This window comes from Macaca thibetana, chromosome 7, assembly GCF_024542745.1.
Source record: "Macaca thibetana thibetana isolate TM-01 chromosome 7, ASM2454274v1, whole genome shotgun sequence".
Classification (NCBI taxonomy): domain Eukaryota; kingdom Metazoa; phylum Chordata; class Mammalia; order Primates; family Cercopithecidae; genus Macaca; species Macaca thibetana.
The window spans coordinates 156,673,921-156,696,850 of NC_065584.1; the positions used below are offsets into that span (position 1 = coordinate 156,673,921).

A 22,930-nucleotide genomic window follows, 5' to 3' on the forward strand; every position below is an offset into this window, starting at 1 on the left:
CCTGCCTCAGCCTCCCGAGTAGCTGGGACTACAGGCGCCTGCCCCCTCGCCCGGCTAAGTTTTTGTATTTTTAGTAGAGACGGGGTTTCACCGTGTTAGCCAGGATGGTCTCGATCTCCTGACCTCGTGATCCGCCCGTCTCGGCCTCCCAAAGTGCTGGGATTACAGGCTTGAGCCACCGCGCCCGGCTGTAACTACATTTTTAAACCTTAAGTCAAAATTCCTAAGGGCATGATGGTGATGGGTTGTACTTTCACTCTATCTAGCAAAATTGGGGCTAAGAGTGAAAGCAACTATTTTTCCTGGCCATAAAAACAGCTCACTAGTTCTGCATCCATGTAATTTACCCTATCTAAAGGGGAGTGGTACTGAGGAGGAGGTACTTGCTAGACCAGAATTGCTGTTTGCATTCTAACCACCAGCACAGTGGCAATTCTTAATGTGCCTTCCAAAGGAGGAAAAGTTTGGAAGAATGGAGAGGAGGAATAGTAGCTGAGGGTAAAGATATGAATAAATGGGTTATACATTGAGGGAAATCTAACATTACATTAACACATTTAAAGAAGCTCAGAGCAAGAGATGACATTGTCTTTTAGCTCAGTTATAAGAGATGTTCGAAAGGTAAAAGTTGTATGTTTGCGGAGACCGCTCCTGCTTCTAGAATCTGACAAGATTGAAAGGAAGTCTGCAAACTTGAGTGGTCTCTCCCTGGGACACATATTCATACAATATGATAATGAACTGGACTAATTACTAATGACTGAATGGGAGTCTAGTAATGCAGCAGTATGTTTGAGTTGTATATTCTTTTGATGATGTAAAGGATCCATGTTTGAAAGCCAGGGCGTGGCCTGTGACATGATTTTATCTTTTATTTTTGTGTGTGTGTGTGTGTGTGTGTGTGTGTGTGTAGGTTTTCATCCATGGTTCCTGGCTTATTAACTACCATAGCCCTTGGTGTACTCTTTTGTTATAATGTTGGGGTGCTTTAGGTCTCAGGAGCAGGTCACAAGAGCAAGCTGCAGGAAACAGAATCTTTCTCTCTAACTTTCTCCTGTCTTCCTTTTACCTGCCCAAGGAAGGTCTCGAATCTGATTGTGCAGCAAAAGATCCTCATTCCAGAAAGGGTCCCGCCCCATACTCTAAAGAAAAGAATGCTGCACAGAGAGGCCAAGAAGAATCTAGACAAACAGGCCTCACTGGGTTTCCCACTCAGTCTATTAGTATGAGATCATACTTTTTTTCCAATCACATTTCTACACAGTTGTCAATAATGCCTATGTAATGAAGCCTCCATAAAAACCCCAAAAAGAGCATTCGGAAAGCTTCTGAATAGCTGAACATGTGGGAGTTCCTAGAGGGTGGTACACCCAGGGAGGACATGGAGGCTCTGTGCTCCTTCCCTCATCCTATGCATCTCCTCACTGTTTCGTTTTCCCTGAGTTTTGCAAGCTGCTCGGGCAAATTAAATGAACTCAAGGAGAAGCTGGTTGGTCAGAAGTTCTGGAAGCATGGGTTATTGGCTGGTATCTGAAGGCGGGGTGGGGTGCAGTTTTGGGGACTGAGCCCTCGATCTGTGGGATCTGATGCTACCTCCAGGTAGATAGTGTCAAATGTGAATAGAGGATACCCAGCTGGTGTCTACTGCTTGTTAGTGGGGGAAAAAACCCCACATATTTGGTCACAGAAGTCTTCTGTGTTTATTACTGTGGTGTGAGAGCAGAGGAAAAACATGGTTTGAGAGTTTTTCTGTAACAGTAGTTAATAGAAATGGGATACAAATCCTGGACTTCTGACTCTAACACCTAAATATTACAGGGAAGCAATGTAATACTTCAAAGCACAAGTTTATTAGTCAGAAATACTTGACAGGTTTGAATCTCAGGTCCCCCATTTCCTACCTATATAATCTTTTCTCTTGGATTGTTTCTTAAATGTTTTTTTTGTTACTATAAAATTCCCCGAACAAAAAAAAGTGCTTATCATTCCATTATCAACCACAATGGTTCTCAACACTGAATATCAAAATCACCTATAAAGCCTTCCCAAATAAACATATACCAGAGGTAAGGTATACAAACAGTGAATTACAAACCTTACAATTTTATGAGATAATAATTATGTTGGGGCACACAGAGTAATGCAAGAAACTTGTACAAAACTCTGGACAGAAAATTAAGGTACTTTTTACTTGTGTTAACAACATTTTAATTTCTTTAGATTAATGGAAGTTGACTAGTGATAGAGTAGGTCAGAGTGACACTAAACTGTTAGCAGTCTTCTTTCTGTTAGTTTTTTATTCTACCACCTTACACAATCATCTTACCTCTAATAGTAAATCTTTAATACTTTCTATCCTGTTATAATGAGTATCAAATTAAACTAGAAATCAGGTAAACAAATTCAATTTCTAAATTTTTTACTAAAAAGTCATAAAAACTTCACAACCTCCTCATCTCAGTTTCTCCAAATCTAGATTTGCCATCTCTTAGGATAATCAACTACATTTTATAGATTGTTGAGAATACTCTGAAGAATGCTACATAAAGCATTATTTCTGAAGCATATATTTAACTCAGTTACACTGAACAGTGCTGACAAGGAATAGTAAATAACTGGCAGATGTTGCCACTTACACTGCACGATCATGGTAGACATTACTAATTTACCATAATATTCTTTTTTCTGTTTTTTCGGAGACAAAGTCTTGCTCTGTTGCCCAGGCTGGACTATAGTGCAGTGGCACCATCTTGGCTCACTGCAACTTCTATCTCCTGGGTTCAAGCGATTCTCATGCCTCAGACTCCTGAGTAGCTGGGATTATAGGCCTGCACTACCATGCCCAGCTAATTTTTGTATTTTCAGCACAGACAGGATTTCACCATGTTGGCCAGGCTGGTCTCAAACTTCTGTCCTCAAGTGATCCTCCCGCCTTGGCATCCCAAAGTCAGGAGTTTACAGACATAAGCCACCACGTTCAGCCTATCACGATATTCTTTTCCGCTGAACATGAAAACTGCAAACACATCTCATACGTGAAGCTCAATTTACAAAGAAAGAAACATGTAACCAAAAAAAAAAATTCAACAAGTCTGACATCAATGTGTTTAGAACAAATATAGAAGAAATTAAGAAAAAAATGAATTCAAGTAATGAAGTCCATCCTAATTATCTAGAAACACACAGATATAAAAAAAATTGTGTACACACACACACACACACAAAATTGGCTCTTTATTTGGTAATGTAAGAAAAAGGTTTAAACTTAAAAGGACATAAAAAGCCAAAACAGCCAATAACAAAATTGAAAAGAGTCACACTCACTTGCTTTCTTCATCCAAAAGATGAAGCAGTCCTGTTGGTTTTTTGCTAATAAGATTTATACAGCAGGTATTATCAATGTAATCTATGTTGTGCCAGCTGATACCTTCAGTTCTATATTCCTCCTAGAAAAACCAAAAAACAAAATAACAATTTATTCATCTTGCAGAAAACAGGTATATAATATATACTGAAAAGCTTTTACCCTGCTTAAAATTCTAAGCTTTTAAAAAATCACCAATCCACACAACGAAAGAATGTATAATTTCAGTTGTATAAATCTTAATACAATGTATTTGTTTTCTCTTAAAAGGACACACCACAAAATTTGTTAGAATCCTAGTTCTGAGTTCATTCTAATCAAAATGTAGGGCTAGATTTGTTTTAGTCTTACTATCTGATGACTCCACTAAGTAAATACATACAATGAAGAAAGAAGGCTAGTATCTCCCACATGACTTTAAGTCATCAAAAAGGACTATATTTCCTAGATTATCAACAATGAATTTTATGAAACAATTTCTGGGAAAAGTGGGACCCCATCACCCTCCAGTAATTATATGGAATTCATACACACTTAACTTTGGCAAAATAAAATCCTTAGGACATTTTTTTTTTTTTAAGAAAAGGTTTTGAATTCTAGGGTTAAAAAACTTGAGGTTCAGGTCTTGAGTAACTACTTAAAATCATCTTACAAAGCACTCCATTTTTTCTTATTCTTTCCTGTACTGAGATATATTCTTTTACTCATCCCTGTGATACTTTTACTTTTTAGATGGTTTTTTTCAGGAAAAATGCACCTGAGAATGTAAAGAAGATATGTCTCTGCACTGTAGTGATATTTGGGCATCAACTAAAATATCCCATGTACCTAATTTTTTAGCATTCACTTACAGTACTTGCACAAGTCAACTACCAATCTGCAAATAGTGATTTTGAACTTCTTTTTTGTTGCTCTTTTTGATTTTGAAATTTCATCATTCTTTCTGTATTCATTATTATCCAGTAAAGAAGAATGAACCCTAACATAAACTATAGTTACCCTAACTAGGAAAGGTAAATACTTAATTCTTTTATTTTAATTAACAATTTCACATGTAAGAAATTGTCATATAAAGGTCACTCTCAAATGGTAGTAAGAAAGGGATTTCCCCCAATTTTTTGCAGCATGAAAAATATACACACTAGATAGTATGAGCATAATGATTTTTATAGGCATTACTGGAAGTCCAAAAGTCCTCCTCATCATCTCTTCCCAAGGACTATCCAAACTCTCCTACCTAAAGTTAGCTTCTAATACAATTAATAAGATTCCCCTATTTATAAACAGTATCTAAATGGAATCACATAACACATATTCATTTTGTCTCTCTCTTTTCTTTTTTCACTCAACTAATGTTTCAGAGACACATCCATTTTGTTGGATATACCTAAAGTTCATTCATTTTAATTGCATTGTGAAACAACACAATCACTCAGCTACATATTGTCTGTGGCTACCTTCTCAATGTAACAGCTGAGTTGAGACATATGGCCCAAAAAACCTTAAAAGATCTGGCCCTTATAGAAAAAGTGTGCCAAACTCTGCTACAAAGCATTAGTTCCAAAACTTTAATGTACAACGGAATCATATGAAGAGCTTGTTAAAACACAGAGTATTGGGACTCCATCCCCAGAATTTCTGCATAAGTAGGTATAGAGTACTTAGAATTTTCATTTCTAAAAAGGTTCTATTGAGGAGAGAGAAGGAATAAACTTTGAGAATCACTGCTATAGAGTATTCCATTGTATCTGCATACAATAACTTGTTCACCCATTCTACTTTTTTCTTTTTTTTTTTAAGAGACAGGATCTCTCTTTGTTGCCCAGGCTGGTCTTGAACTCCTGGCCTCAAGCAATTTCAAGCAATCCTCCCACAACACCGGGATTATAGGCACAAGTCAAGTCCCACTCTACTACTGATAGACACTGCTCTTAATTCTAATATCTGGTCATTAAAAATAATGTCTTACAACCATTTCTGCACAAAATTTTTGGTGTACATTTATACCTACTTTTTCAGTGAAAACACAGGACTATAAACTACATGTTTAACCACAGCAGATACTACCAAACAGCACTCTGAAGTGGTTGTGGCAATTTACATACCCACCCCAGTGTATGTCCCTATAGACATCTCTCTCCAATACTCGTATTGTCTTGTCTTTTTCATTTTAGTCATTTTGGTGAATGCCTACTGGTATCTCATTGTGATTTTAGTTTTGATTTCCCTGATGAATAAATAACAAAGAAAAAACATTTCCCTATATTTACTGCCCATTTGGATTTCCCCTTGTATGACGTGCTTGTGTTCATGATAAAAACTTGGCTGGGCACAGTGTCTCACACCTGTAATCCCAATGCTTTGGGAGGCCTAGTTGGGAGGATCACTTGAGGCCATGAGTTTGAGACTAACCGGGACAACATATTGAGACCCTGACTCTACAAAATTAAAGAAAAAAATTAGCTGAGCATGGTGGTATGCACCTGTAGTCCCAGCTACTTGGGAGGCTGAGGCAAGATGATCTCTTGAGCCTGGGAGATTAAGTCTGCAGTGAGCTATGATCGCACCACTGCACTCCACCCTGGGCTGCAGAGCGAGACTCTTGTCTTAAAAACAAACAAACAAGCAAAACTCTCATAAAACATTATTGCCTTGTTCTTAGTCTCAGAGGAAAAGCACTCAGTCTTTTTCATTCAATAAGATATTAGTTGTACGTATTTTGTAGATGTCCCTTATCAGAAAATTATTTTCTACTCCTACTTTAAAAGAAACAAAGGAATAGCTACGCAGTTTTATCAACTGCTTTCTATGTATCTCTAGAGATAACTGTGTTTTCTCCTTATTAACAGATGATTAAATTGCTTGTTTCAGTTAAATGTAAAGCACATGTTGAAAAAAAAAATCTCCCTTTGGTTACAATGTATTATCCTTTTGTACATATTGATGGATTTTGTTAATATTTGTTTAGAATTTTTGTATCTGTGTTTATGAGTGAAACTGACCTATAATTTCCACTTCTAATGTCCTTAACAGATGTGTGTATCATTATTATCCTGGCCCCCTAAAATGTATTGAGAATTGTTTTGTTTCCATTCCACCTAACAGTTTATGTCAGACTGATACTATTTCTTCTTTTCATGTTGGTAGAATTCACCAGTGGAGCCACCTTGGCTTGCAATGTTCTTCAGAGAAAGGTTTTAAATTACAAAATCAATTTCATTAACAGTTATAGAAACAGATTTTCTATTTCTTCTATGTCAGTTTTGAAAAGTTCTTTTGTTCGTATCATTTGGTAAGTCTATTGACATAAAGTTATTCAATGTGTCCGACTATCTTTTTAATATGTGTAGGATCCAGAGTAATACTCTCTATCATTGGGATTTTGGTTATTTATATCCCTCTGTCTGTCTGTCTGTCTCTCTCTCTCTCTCTCTCTCAGATGAATTCCTTGAGGGGTTCATCAATATTATTAGCCCTTTCAAAGTATTACTTTTGGTTTGGTTGATCCTCTCCCATGGTATACTTGTTTTCACACTTTTATTAATTTCCTCTTTTATTTGTATTATTTCATTTTATCTACTTTCCTCTGGTTTAGTTTGCTGATCTTCCCAATTGACAGGGATCACTGATTTTAAATAAAAATCTAAGAGCTATGAAATGTTCCTCTAAGTATAGCTTTAGGCATTTCCCACAGTTGTAACATGTAACATGTCATTAAGTACAATGTATTTTCTAATTGTTCAACTTCTAGGCTATTTAGAATATTTCTTAATTTTTAATCACATAGGTATTTTTCAGTTATTTTTTAACTATTGATTTCAGGTATAATTTTATTATGGTATTAAAATCTGTGTCATTTCAATCTTTGGAAATCTGACTTTCATTTTATGGTTCAGGATATAAACAAATTTTGTAAATATTCCATGCAAACTTGAAAAAAAAGTGCATTCTGCAGCTGTTGATGCAGTGTTCTATGCATATCAGTTATATATTTGATGTTTAAATCTTCTATATCCTTAATTGATTAGGTTTCAGGCCTAAGGGCAGGAAACTGACATTCCGCTCTGAAGGACAGTCAGTGATGGATGCCCACAAAGGCACTAATTTCATCTTCTAGATATTTTAAATCTTCTGTATCCTTACCAACTTTTTCAACACTTATTCTATCAACAAGTCAGCATGGTATGTTAAAACATTCCACTATGATGGCAAATATATTTTTCTTCTTCGAGTTTTATTCATTATTGCTTTATATATTTTGAGGTTATGCTATCAGGTACTTTTAAATTTTGGACTGTATACTACTTCCCAAGGAAGTGAATAATGCTAAAGGGTAGCATTATTAAATACTCCTTTTTATCTCTAGTAATGCTTTAAATATGGTATTAATATAGCTACAACTGCTTTTTTTCTTAAGGTTTGCTAAATCTTTGCTCATACTTTTAATCTTTCTATATACTTATATTTAAAATGTCTCTCATAAGCAACAATCAATTTAGTTTAGTTTTGTATTATATCCGGTCTGACAATCTTTAGCTTCTAGTTGGGGCAATTAATCAATTATATTTAATGTAATCACCAATATTTGTGAGATTAAATCAAACATCTTACTACTTGTTCTTCGACTTTTGTGGCATTCCTTTTATTTATTTCTTGCTTTCTTCTGGATTAAGTATTTTTACTTTACTTATCCTCTATTTTTTTTAAGTTTTATATTCTTTTACTATTTTTGGCAATTCTAGAAAACATGTATCCTTAACTTAACAGAAATAATCTCTCTGTAACTTAGCATTTAATATAAAGATCTTAGAGTATCTTAAATTCTCTTTACTCCTAACTTATATGCTCTTACTGTCATGTATTTTAGTTATATTTAAACATTAAATAGTTCTGCTTTTTATTTTTCTACTTTTTTTTTTTTTTTTGAGATGGAGTCTCGCTCTGTCACCCAGGATGGAGTGCAATATTACGATCTCGGCTCACTGGAACCGCCCTGAACCCCTCCCAGGTGCAAGCGATTCTCCCGCCTCAGCCTCCTGAGTAGCTGAGATTGCAGGCACCTGCCACCAGGCCCTGCTAATTTATGTCTCTGTTGCTGTCTCTCTCTCTCTCTCTGTTTTGGACTGTGTGTTAGATCCTGTATATGAAAAATTATAAAGATAATTTTAGCAGTTGGATGATGTCTTCTTCTAGTGGAGATTGTATTTGCTCTTGGCAGGTAGCTAAGAATACCACAAATTTTATATTATTTTAACCTAATTGGGAACTGAGATGATTTTAAAATGGGCTTCAGTCCATATGATGCCAGGTTTACTTCTGGTTTACTTTTGTCTGACATATAACCCTTTGGGGATCTCAATCTAAAGCCTATAGGAATTACCAAGGGCCTCTTCCTTACTTTTGTGTCAGGAGAAAACTCTGCTCAATTCCTCATACTCTCAAGCCTGACCCTTTTAGAATCAGAAACACTACAAAAATAACAAAATATCTCTAGGAACAAGGCAGCACCCAAATGCGGAGCTCACTTCCCTGGATTTTTTTCTTATAGTCTAGGCCCTGTAAAACTTATTTGAAGGTACTCCAATGTCTTCAAATATATGTTGTTGAGGTTTTTTGGTTGTTCTCCAAGGTAAGGTTCATCAAAAGTTTCTAGTCTGACAAAACAGAAGTAAAATGGATGAAACAAAAACTTGCTAGATTATGAGCTCCTCAAATAAGATCCCTGCACTGTAAATTTTCTATCTTCTATGCTTAGCGCATTGCCTGGCACACAACTGTTGTTCAATTTACTCATGAATCAATAAAATGAAGAATAATTCTCAGCAAGTAAAGAAAAAAGAGGGCAGTAATACAAATAACAGAAAACATACAATTGGCCCTCCATATCTGCAAAAGATTCCACATTTGTAGATCCAACGAACCACATATTAAAAATATTTAGAAAAAAAATACAATAAAAAATATAAACTTAGAAATGAAACAGTATAGCAACTATTTACATAACATTTACAATGTATTAAGGATAAGAAACTGGGAGATGATCTAAAGTATACTGGAGAATGTGTATAGATTATGTGCAAATACTGTGCTATTTTACATAAGGGACCTGAGCATCTGTGGATTTTAGTACTCTTCAGCAGGGGGTCCCTAAACCAATCCCCTGTGGATATGCAGGGATAGCTGTACTTTTAAATATCAGAAACCTCTTTGGGTCTGTCTCTTAGTCTACATTATAGGCTCTACCACTACCTTGATTCAGTTCAGAATCACTCACCCATTTTATAGTCGTGTGCCACACAAAAACATTTCGGTCAAGGACCAACTGCATATACAACAGTGATCCCTAATCTCATGAAAAATTCGTATTATCTACCGACATCTTGATCCTGACCCTGTGTAGGCCTATACTAATATGCTATGGTAATATGTATGTATACATGCTAATATGGTAATATGTATGTATACACGCTAATATGTATGTACATGTCTTTGCTTTTAACAAAAATGTTTTTAAAGTTTTAAAAAAATTTAATAAAGGGCTTATAATTATATAAAGAGAAAACATTTTTGCACAGTTATACAATGTGTTTGTGTTTTAAATTGCTACTACAAAAGTCAAAAAGTCAAAAAAAGTTTATAAAGTAAAAACATCACAATGGGCTCAGGTTAATTTATTATTACAAAAAGAAAAAAATAAATAAACTTAGTGTAACTTAAGTGTACAGTGTTTATAAAGTCTAACTAGTGTGTGTACAGTAATGTCTTAGGCCTTTATCACCACTCACCCAACATCTCACCCAGAGTAACTTCCAGTCCTGCAAGCTCTAATCATGGTAGGTAGCCTATGTAACTGTACCATTTTTTATCTTTTATATTGTATTTCTACTGTATCTTTTCTATGTTTAGATACATTTAGATACACAAATACTTACCACTGTGTTACAACTGCCTACAATATTCAGTGTAGTACGCTGTATAGGTTTGTGGCCTAGGAGCAACAGGCTATATCATATAGCCTAGGTGTGTAGTAGGCTATACCACCTAGGTTTGTGTAAATACAGGATGATGTTCATGCAACAGCAAAATCACCCAGTGATGCATTTCTCAGAACACATCCTCATCATTAAGTGACACATGACAGTACCTCAACTAGTTCATAGATTTTTCTCCTTCTTTCCAGTTCACTGCTCTTCAGTCCAATTCAAGTCCTCTGCTAAATATACTTCAAATAGCTTCTCATTGTCTGAAAAATTCTAATCTTCTCTGCACGACATGTAAGTCCACAGTTTTAAGTACAATGTGTATGTTACCTTTGCCTAAAATATATTTTCCCATTGACAATCTAGTGAGCTCCAGCTCACTATTTGAAGCTATATACCAGAATCAACCCTGGAAAATTTCTGCAGCTTTCAGGTAGTTCCAATCAACCTCATCCTTTGTGTAACTACTTTACCTTATATCTGATTTCAGCATTTACATCCTGCATGGCAATTATTACATCTCTTTCCCATCCTACATGCCTATGTACTCCTTTTGGACAAAATTTAGAACCAAACCACAGTCATCATATTGAAGATTTTTCCTATAAACGTACCCATGATACTATATCTTCTTTTTAAATATTTTAACCTTAACTGATTTTATACTCAACTGAACTTAACAAGTAATCACTGAGTCACTGAGTACCCATTTCATACCAGTTACCAATGAGGTACATATAAATAAGACACTTGACAAGATTCTGATCCATAATTGCACCACATTGCCCAAAACACTGATATTCAGGGTAGCAAGTAAATGAGAATCACCCATCTTCCAAGTAGTTTTGAACACATTTTCCATAAACTCTAAGGTTTTTTATTTTTATATAATACATTTATGGCCAAGGCATTTCTTCTGGTTGGCTGTCTAATCTAGACTTCTAGAAAAGAATAATTTCAATTTACAATAAAGAATACCTGTCTTTTTTCAAAAGCAACTTAACCAACGTTCTGTTTAATGATCCACAGAGCAATTGATGTTCTGCTCTGTAAAATATAGAACCCAGACAACAAAATGCATTCCCTCACCCTTTTAACACATATATTTATCTGCAAGAGATAAAGAATATTAATTTAGTATGATTTAAGTAAGAGTCTTGGACTGAATCAAGAGACATGGATGGCAATCCCAGCTTAGCTTTTGGTTAAAAGAAAATATTATACAGCCAGAGTGTTAAGGTTTGAATACTGGCTTTAGACATCATCTGAAAAACTAGAATAAAAATAGTACTGACTGATAAATAACACTACATAACTCATAAGTGTTAGCTAATATTATAACAATATTATCTTTCCAAAGCTCTAGTGTAGCATCTAGCTAAAAGGTTGTATGTTTAAAACTTTAAGCATTCATCAAGTTGGCCAGGACTAATATTGTCATGTTATTGTTAACCAGCCATTATGTCCTTTAAGCAAAATAGAGGCACTTTTTTAAAAAGTTAAGACAGAGAGCAACAAGATCCAATGATGGGAGACTTGATGATGTAAAGATCTTTTCTCCCCCTTTTCTGTAGACCTGCTAGCTGCTGTAGTCTTTCTGTTCATTCTCTATTCTTAACCATCTCCCTTGAGTTCAGTTTGATGAAACCTGTGTCTGCCTATGTCCTCACACACAAATTCTGGGGTACAATGTAAACCTATTACTGATTTCAACCTCAGTTTGGAGAAAAAGTCCACATTTTGTTTGACCCTCCCTTTACCCCAATAATTCTCATGGAAACTGAAAGCCCACTCTTTTCTTTGAGACGGAGTCTCACTCTGTCGCCCAGGCTAGAGTACAGTGGCATGATCTCAGCTCACTGCAACCTCCGCCTCCCGGGTTCAGGCGTTTCTCCTGCCTCAGCCTCCTTAGTAGCTGGGATTACAGGCTCCTACCACCACACCCGGCTAATTTTTGTATTTTTAGTAGAGATGGGGTTTCACCATGCTGGTCAGCCTGGTCTCAAACTGCTGACCTCGTCCATCCACCTCGGCCTCCCAAAGTGCTGGGATTACAGGTGTGAGCCACCGCTCCCAGCCGAAAGCACACTCTTTTTATACTAACTTAATCAATCTTGAGATTCTCATAAGAAATATCTAGTTACCCATCTTGGTCTCTCCATACCTAGTTTCTTTGTATCTACACTCTGTATTGACTTGAGATTCTGTTAATAAGCTCCTCTATCCCATCCTAGAACTAAGAGACCAAAGCAATCAAACAAGCATACAGTTGGCCCTCCATATCCTCGAGGGATTGGCTCCAGGACCCCCTGTGGATACCAAATCCACAGATGCTCAAATCTCTAATATAAAATGGCTTAGTACAGTCAGCCCTCTGTATTTGCAGGTTTGTATCAGTAGCTTTGTATCAGCCATGGGTTGAATGCTTGGATGTAAAACCCAAAGATAAGGAGGACTGACTGACTGTACTTAGCATTACACACAGTGACCAAGCCCAAGGTAGCAATTAAAAATCAACACCATTGTTTCTAAACTCCTGTGTGAAAGAAAAAAAAAGAAAAGAAAAAAACAATCAACACCAGCAATAAAAGCAAAACAAAACAAACACACACATCTTTTTATTCAAAGGTTCATTCAAGGCCAGGCGTGGTAGCTTGTGCCTGAAATCCCAGCACTTTTAGGAGGTCAAGGGGGGAGGATCGCTTGAGCCTAAGAGTTTGAGACCACTCTGAGCAACATAGTGACACCTTGTCTCTATAAAAAATAAAAACAAAAATTAGCTGGGCGTGGTGACGTGCACCTGTGGTCCCAGCTCTTGAGTGGCTGAAGTGGGGGGACTGTTTGAGCCCCAGAGGTCGACAGAGTGAGCCAAGATCAAGCCGCTGTACTTCAGCTTGGGTGACAGAGCAAGAAGACCCATTTCTAAAAAACATACACCCCTGCAAAAACAACAAAGGTGCAATCAAATAAGCATATATAAGCAATTTGTTTTTTTTTGAGACAGTCTCATTCTGTTGCCCAGTCTGGCACGCAGTGGCTCGAACACAGCTCACTGCAACCTACATTTCCCAGGCTCAGGTGATCCCCCCACCTGAGTCTCCTGAGTAGCTGGGACTACTGGCATGCAATACCCCATCTGGTTAATTTTTATATTTTTTGTAGAAACAGGGTTTTGCCATGCTGCCCAGGCTGGTCTCTAACTCCTGGGCTCAAGAGATCCACCCACCTTGACCTCCCAAAGTGCTGGGATTATCGCTGTGAGCCACCGCGCCCAGCCAGCAAATCTATTTCGGGGACTATAAAACCTCTGTCATCTGCTTACAATGATATGTGGACCACAATATTTGTATTGAAAGACAAGATTTAAAATGCTTATTATGTGCTTTCCATTCTTTTAATAAAATATTGTAACTGATATTATGATAAACAATTGAAGCTACCAGACTACTCTGTTGTATCTTACACATTTCTAACCCCATCAGTTGAGTTTACATATACAAAGAGGCAACGGTATTTCTTCCCAAGCCAATTTACATCGTTATTCTTGTTTGTAAAGGCACGTTTCAATATTTAATAGAAATACTATGTAAATCAATAAAATGTCTGAAAAAATAAAGTGAATTATTATGAGTATGACTGAAAGATATGTGTGATGGGGGGACAAGTGTATACATATTTAGGTACTCACTTGTTCCAATTTAAAGATATGCTGATTAAAGTAGTGCTGTAAACGTTCATTAGCAAAATTAATACAGAACTGTTCAAAGCTGTTATTTTCATAATCTTCAAACCCAAAAATATCAAGAACACCAATGGACAATGTCTGTAAAACAAGAGAAAGTTTTGATTAAAAGTAATGTTTAAATTTATTTAACGAAAAATATCTACAACATGAGTAACAAAATGCTCAATTCCTCTAAAGCAGTACACAGGGGATTGTGTTTGGTCAGTATTCAAAATATATCATGAATTAAAAGTATTCCAGTTCTCTTTATCTTACTTTTGTCCTAATTAAAAAATACATCCAAACCGTTAATACATATAATCTATAGATTACAGAAATGTGTGAAGCAAGGTTAATGGCCTGTTATCTTAAGAAACCTCAGAAATCCCTAAGATCTAAAAGGGAATGGAAAAAAACAGAGTATGGGGAAATCAAAAGGTTATTTAAATGAAGGATCAAGAGAGGCAGGTTACTCCTGGCTATATCAAGAAGACGATGCAATTTTTCCTATTTTGACTTCTACACTCCAATAAATAGAATTCTTCGTTAAGAACCAAACTAGTATATTTTATAAGCCTCATGAAGACTGAGTGAAACTAGATGTCAGAACGTATGGTTTCTTTTTTTTTGTTTGTTTTTTGAGACGGAGTCTCGATTTGTTGCCCAGGCTGGAGTACTGTGACATGATCTCAGCTCACCGTAACCTCTGCCACCGGGGTTCATGCGATTCTCCTGCCTCAGCCTCACCAGCAGCTCGGTTTACCAAGGCATGCACCACCACTCCTGGCTAATTTTTTGTATTTTTGGTAGAGACGAGTTTCACCATGTTGGCCAGTCTGGTATTTAACTCCTTAGTACAGGTGATCCACCCGCCTCGGCCTCCCAAAGTGCTAGGATTACAGGCGTGAGCCACCACACTCAGCCAGAACATATGGTTTCATAAAGTTAAAAATATTTATTTAAAAAAAAAAGTATGAGGTTTAAAATGTTGAATAGTGCTAAAAGGATTATAACGAAAGACAGCAATCCCTGCCTCATCAAGGTCTGCTCCCTAAAGTCAACCACATTCAAATCTTTCAGCTGTTTGGTAGAATACAGAACACAAATGTTTATTCTTCTAGTTCACTTCTAGGAATAAGCTAACTTCTTACTGTGGATTTGGCTCTAATACCTGCATATAAACACTTTTCTCATGACCCCAACCCATTCTAGATATACAGTTGTATGACAATTTTGGTTAAATGAAAATAATTTTTCTCCACTGGTGCTAAGAGATACAATGGGCAAACTGATATAATGAATGATAAATAGTAAGATTTTTTTTTAAAGCCTGTACTATTTTGTTTAATTCTGCCAAGTTTAGGCCCTTAAAAAAATTAAAATAATGCCCTTCGAAAACATATCAATTTGACAAATTAGATTACAATTTAAATTAATTTTTGTGACTGTGAGTTTACCTGAAGCATGAAAAATTAACATAAGAGCAATTTCACATTTAAGGCAATATGATTAAATTAAAAAGATGACATTTTTAATCAGTCTGACAAGGTGGACTAGTCCATGAAGGCTGCCCAGAAAATACAACTAGATGTGAAATTAAATACCTATCATCTGCCATATTAAAAATAAATTCTAGTTAGAAAAAGTCTAAACATAAATTATAATTATAAAAATATAAGAATAAATATTTTACAATCTTGGGCTAGAAGAGGCCTTCCTCTGTAAGTAAAATACATATACAAAATGCAAAACTAAAAACAAGAAAAATGACAGAATTAACTGCAAAAAAATTACAACATAAAATCACAAAAACAGATATTATAAATAAATCTAAAAAGTAAATAAGAAAATAATTGCAATATATATCAAACTATAGGCCTCCACAAACATCCACAATAAATGCCTTCTAAAAAGGAGTAGGCCAGGCATGGTGGCTCACGCCTGTAATCCCAGCACTTTGGGAGGCCAAGAAGGGCAGGTCACTTGAGGTCAGGTGTTTGAGACCAGCCTGGCCAACATGGTGAAATCTCATCTTGACTAAAAATACAAAAACTAGTGGCGAGCACCTGTAATCCCAGGTACTTGGGAGGCTGAGGCAGGAGAATCACTTGAACCCAGGAGACGGAGGTTGCAACGAGCCAAGATCATACCATTGTACTCCAGCTTGGGCAAAAAGAGTGAGACACTGTCTCAAAAATAAAATTAAATTAAAAATAAAAGGAGTATCAAAAAGACAAAATAAAAAACAAAAATAACACAAAGATATTTTAAAAACATAGAGAATAAATAAAATAGAGAAAACATAAGGTGATGCTGAACTTTTATCTATCATTAAAAATAATGCAATAAAATGACCATTCCCTTATCAGATTAGGAGAATTTAAATACTGATAACATCCAATGTGGGTAAAGGTGTAGGGGATCAGGTGCTTTCACACACTGCTGCTGGAAATGTATAGTCTTTTTTGGAAAGTGTCCAATTTTTAAAATGTATCTATCCTTAAACTCAGCAATCAGCAGGGCATGGTGGCTCATGCCTATAATCCCAGCACTTTGGGAAACCGAAGCATGTGAATTGCCTGAGGTCAAGAGTTCAAGACCAGCCTGGCCAACAAAGTGAGACCCTGTGTCTACTGAAAATACACAAATGAGCTGGATGTGAAAGTGGGCACCCATAATCCCAGCTACTCAGGGGGCTGAGGCAGGAGAATCGCCTGAACCTGGAAGTCAGAGGTTGTAGCGAGACCATGCCACTGCACTCCAGCCTGGGTGAGAGCGAGATACCATCTCAAACAAACAAACAAAGACAGCAATCCCACTTTGATAATTTTATCCTAGAGAAATGAATACACAGGTAAGTAAAAGAATATTTGTTGGCCGGGCGCGGTGGCTCAAGCCTGTAATCCCAGCACTTTGGGAGGCCGAGACGGGCGGATCACAAGGTCAGGAGTTCGAGACCATCCTGGCTAACACGGTGAAACCCCGTCTCTACTAAAAAATACAAAAAACTAGCCGGGCGAGGTGGTGGGCGCCTGTAGTCCCGGCTACTCAGGAGGCTGAGGCAGGAGAATGGCGTAAAAACCCGGGAGGCGGAGCTTGCAGTGAGCTGAGATTCGGCCACTGCACTCCACCCTGGGCGACATAGCGAGACTCTGTCTCAAAAAAAAAAAAAAAAAAAAAAATATTTGTTACAGCATTATCTATAACAATAAAACAAAAATAATCTATTTTTAATGGATGGATTTATGGTACACATCTTATTATGTATTTATATTAAAACATTTTTTTAAATAACCAGGTCCAGATATATAATGAGACAGAAAATATTTCAAGAGATTCTAGGTAAAAAAATACATATATATGTTTGAAAGAATACAGAGAGCATGATTCTATTTACATTTTTTAAAGCAACTCTGAATATACACGTTTGGGAGGTAAAAACACATAATAAAAAAGGTCTGGAAAGACACACAGAACAATTCTTCTGAACAGGGTAATAAATAATGAATAAAAGTGATTTCTTACTTATTACTCTATATAATTCTGTGTTTTTAAATTTCATGTATTAACCAGTTTACTAAAATAGCTTTTAGGGAAAAACATTATAATCTAATATATCATTACCTTGGTATTATGCTCTAAATCTTTACTATTCAGAAGTGCATGATTAATTCGAAAAACTATCCAGTCAAACAGGGCACTATATAGAGACTTAGCCATGGAGTTCCTCACTGTCACAGCCTGAAAAACAAAAGGATTACAAGTGCATGTAGAATTGACAATGATATGATTAAGATACCATGACAAAGTTTTTTGCTCCCATTCAAGAAAGAAACTTACTATTCTGAATTAGAAACTAATTTTTCTCTCAAAATAAAAAATCTATAACTTAAGTTTTTTGTTTGTTTGTTTTTGAGACAGAGTTTGGCTCTTGTTGCCCAGGCTAGAGTGCAATGGCGCAATCTCGGCTCACCATAGCCTCCGCCTCCTGGGTTCAAGTGATTCTCCTGCCTTAGCTTCCCAAGTAGCTGGGATTACAGGCACATGCCACCATGCCTGGCTAATTTTGTATTTTTAGTAGAAATAGGGTTTCTCCATGTTGGTCAGGCTGGTCTCAAACTCCTGACCTCAGGTGATTCACCCATCTCGGCCTCCCAAAGTGCTGAGATTACAGGCGTGAGCCACCGCACCCAGTCAATTGAAGTTTTCCATATGTACTCATTCAATTAGTCCCACTCAGAGAATCTAGGCCAAAACTGCCATTAAAGATGAGAGAAACAAAATGTAGGTCACCCAGCTCAAAACATGTTTACTAAAAATTGGGATATATATTCCCCCTAGGAAAGAAGGTATAATTGGAAGTTTACAAACAAATGACTTTGCCAGTTAGTGTGGGTAAGAGTATTCTAGGCAGAGGAACAAATCTGTTAGCAAACAGCCATTAATTTCTGCAGGATCCAAATCACCCTCTTAAAACATACACTAATACAACCACAATTACATTGATATTTGTCTTCAGCTTGTCACCCATAGAAACTCCTAGAATTACTCCATCCTTGAGGACAGAAACAATTCCTTCATTATGTAGTTACAAAATTTATTTTTTCCTCACTCTAAGCTTTCCAAGTTTACGACAATTCTCTATACTATCTGCTCTATTTTCCTGTAAGTCTGAAATTGTTCTTAAAAAAACAAGAATTTCACCATTTAGAAAGCATAAATTTACAAAAAAAAAAAGGGGGGGAGGAGTAGGGTAGGGCACATGTCTTACAGAATTGAGTCTTGGCACTTAGAAGAATATAAATCCTAGCCATTTGCATATTTATTATCTAGGGGTTTATTTTGAAGCTTGTATATTCAGGCATATATTTGTAACTCTGTTTTGAAGTATAAAGAAAATAGAGAGTAATGATTAAGAACTAGACTACCTTCCAATTCTAGTTTTTCTACTTATTCTAGCTGCATAATCGTGACTAAGTTACTTAACCTCTTAGGCTACTGCTTATACATCTGTAAAAAGAAGGTAATACTACAACCTACCACACAGGTGATGAATTAATTTCTGAATACTGAAGGAAAAAGAAGCTTCCAGTTCCTAGACCAAAAAATAACTGCCTACATAGCAGAGAGAAGATTGGTATCAAATTCTCTATCTTCAACACCAGAAACCTGTATTATTTTTTATTGTTGTGCAGTTTTAGAATATTTTTAATCTGCAAATGGTTGAATCTTTGGATATGGAATCTGAGCGTAAGGTGAACCAACTGTCAAGAAAACCAATGGTAGAATGAAAATATAATAGAATACCACTGTATTTTTCCCCCAGAAAGAAAAGAAAAATGAAGATAATCTGATAAAATTCAGGGAAAGTACAATATTTGAAAACTAAATCAACAAATATAAGACATAGAATAAGCATATAAACATTATCACAATAAATTTTATAAATGAGTTGAATTTAAAAGACAGACCTTCAGACAAAGGTAAAAACTAAAGTCTAACTACACTATGGTTTACATAATGTACCCTTTTTATAACATACCATAGTTATAGAATCCAGATATGCCAATACAATACCTATTTATTTACTTTGTACTCCAAATTTTATACTTCCAGCCCTTTTCTCTGAAACGCATGTCTGTCTTTCATAGCTTAACCTCAGCAAACCCAAATACCAAGTAATATTTTCCCACCCAAACAAGACCTCATTTAGTGTTTCCTATCTCATTGAAGGGTACCAATATTCTTACAGCTGTGTAAACCAGAAATGTAGGACTCATCCTTGACACCTCCTTTGTTTGCCTTGCTTCCCATTATTCAAGTCATTACCAGGTCCTGTTGATTTAGTCATCAATTTTTTTTCTTTTAAATCCATACATTTCTCCCTGTCAATATGTCACCATTCTACAAAGCAAATATCATTCTCACTATTGCAGCCTCTGAACTCATCTCTCTACATCCACTTCTGACTTCTGTGTTTGACCAAAACCCAAGATAGCCCACAAGATTCCCAATCCCCTGGGGAGTACAAGTTCTGTATAATTCCCTCCTCGTAAGTGTAGGCAGAACTGTAAATACAATGGATTCCACTCCCATATGAACCTGATGTTACATGATAAAAATGAAGGGATTTTAAAGATATAAAAACCCAAACCAATTGATTTTTTAATCAAAGGGAGATCATCCTGGATAGGACTGACATAATCAGAAAAAGCTCTTCAAAAGGGATTTGAGTTCTACTGTAAATAGAGCTTCTCCTGCTGACCCTGAAGAAGCAAACTGCCATGTTACAGGCAGGGTCACATGGCAAAAAATCACATCAGCCTCTAATTGCTGAGAATGGCCCCTGACTGACATCCAACAACAACAGAAAACTAGGTGCCTCAGTCCTAGAATCACAAGGAACTGAATCCTGTCAACCACCTGTGAACTTGGAAGAGAACCTCAAGCCTCAGATGACACATTATACCCCAATGGATATCTCAATTTCAGTGCTTGAGATTCAGGGGCTGAAATTTTTATTAAAGAAATAACGGCCGGGCGCGGTGGCTCATACCTGTAATTCCAGCACTTTGGGAGGCCGAGGCAGGTGATCACACGGTCAGGAGTTCAAGACCAGTCTGACCAAAATGGTGAAACCCTGTCTCTACTAAAAATACAAAAAATTAGCTGGGCATGGTGGCGGGTGCCTGTAATCCCAGCTACTCGGGAGGCTGAAGCAGGAAAATCACTTGAACCTGGGAGGCAGAGGTTGCAATGAGCCGAGATCACATCACTGCACTCCAGCCCAGGTGACAGTGTGAGACTCCATCTCAAAAAAAAAGAAAAAAATACACCAAACAAACATAAACAAAAACAAAGCTGGGAATACAAAACAATCTCAGAAGGTTACATTTAAAGTTAAAAATAAAAATAAATATTTAAAAAAATTTTGTAATGAAAAAGGTGGTGTGGTCATTAGAGAAATGCAAATCAAAACCACAATGAAACGAGTCACAATGGCTATTGTTAAAAAGTCGAAAAACAACAGATGTTAGTGGGGATGCGGATAAAAAGGAACATTTATACATTGTTGGAGGGAGTGTAAATTAGTTCAACCATCGGGGAAGACGGTGTGGCAATTCCTCAAGGACCTAAAAGCAAAACTACTATTCGACCCAGCAATCCAATTACTGGGCATATATCCAAAGGAATAGAAATCATTTTATCATAAAGACACATGTAAGCATATGCTCACTGCAGCACTATTCACAAGAGCAAAGACATGGAATCAACCTAAATGCTCATCAATGACACACTGGATACAGAAATGTGGTGCTTATACACCATGGAATACAATGCAGCCATAAATAAGAAGAAAACCATGTCCTTTGCAGGAATATAGATGAAGCTGGAAGCCATAATCCCTTGCAAACTAACGCAGGAACAGAAAACCAAACACAGCATGTTCTCACTTCTAAGTGGAAGCTAAATGATGAGAACACACGGAGACATACAAGGGGTGATAAAGAGTGGGAGAAGGGAGAGGATCAGGAAAAATAACTAATGGGTACTAGGCCTAACACCTGGGTGACGAAATAATCTCTGCAACAAACCCCCATGACACAAGTTTACCTATATAACAAACCTGCACATATACCCCGGAACTTAAAGTTAAATTTTTAAAAAAAGAAAAAGATAGTGAAATAAAATGTAAAAAGCAATGAATCTTTATTTTACATAAAAGAAATGTAAAACTCTTAAAGATTTGGCTTTCTTATTGTTTAGAAAGAAGCTCTCAAAGTGGAAGACTATAATATGACATAAGAAGAAATGTGGACTTGGAGACACAGAAGATGAGACAAATGGATCAATGTCAAGCTTAAAAAACATTCTCTAGAATTCAATCACAATTTCCTCACCTCTGTCTTCTAATATTCTAATTTCATATTCCTGTCCAATTTTTATAATTATCATAATTTGATTTGTCATCACTTTCATAAAATTACTCCATAAAGTAGTGGCTTTTCAATAATTTTCCTACCCCTACAGATCTGAGTGGTATAATAGTAGCAACAAATATCACCTAGAAGCCTCAGTATACAGATGATATTTAAAGTGATGGGACTGGGTAAGATAACCTCAATGAAGAATATAGAGAAGAAGAAACAAAGACTGTGTCCTAGGGTACTCCACCTTTTAGAGTCAAAGAAAAAAGAAAAGACAAGCAGAAAGAACTGCAAACAAGTAGCCAACAATGAAAAAGTTAACCAAAAAAGTATGATGTGCTAGAAGAAACTGTCTCAAGAATAATAATTAATTGGGTCAAATACTGCTCATTTATAATTCTAATCTACCATCTATCTACCCCACATTAGTAATATGAAAGTTAGAAATGATGAAGAGGTTAAGATCCTTGGAGAAAAATGCAAGCCTATTTCTCACAATCACATTCAAATTTAAGTTTCCAAATCAATGGAAAATTCACAATCAAATTTAAAGGCCTAGAAAATATTTCAATGAAAACTTTTTGCCCTTGTCACTTTCCTGCTGTTAAGAGAAAACCCAAACTTCAAACCTAAACTTCTAACAATGTCCAGAATGCTTTCATTTCATAGAAAATTCATCATACCTCTGCCAACTTGTATGGCAAAATAAGCTTTTCTCCCACTGTCACCGTCTTCCTTGTAACTAATGCTTCAAATAGCATCTCTTCTTTAACCTATAAAACAGAAAAGTAAACTCAATATGTAAGATTTATGACAATGTGTTGAATTATCTTTTGAAAAAGCCAAATAGAGGAGGAAAAGCTTAATGAGATTAGCAATTATATAGCAGAGAAAAGAGTCAATACACTGGGCAATTTTAATACTGGCCAAAATG

General features: G+C 36.3%; 1 protein-coding gene across 13 annotated transcripts in view; it reads right to left on the reverse strand.

The window, feature by feature from the left end:
- The window catches only part of MYO9A (myosin IXA), a 307,192-nt gene that overhangs the window by 167,707 nt on the left and 116,555 nt on the right, over positions 1–22,930 (reverse strand). For all 13 annotated transcript variants that reach the window (XM_050796252.1, XM_050796251.1, XM_050796254.1 and 10 more), the window contains 4 exons: positions 22,680–22,769; positions 17,693–17,809; positions 14,033–14,167; positions 3,325–3,446 (listed from right to left, as the gene is read on the reverse strand). In XM_050796252.1, the coding sequence (XP_050652209.1) occupies positions 3,325–3,446; positions 14,033–14,167; positions 17,693–17,809; positions 22,680–22,769 (464 nt within the window). The remainder of the gene's footprint in view (positions 1–3,324; positions 3,447–14,032; positions 14,168–17,692; positions 17,810–22,679; positions 22,770–22,930) is intronic.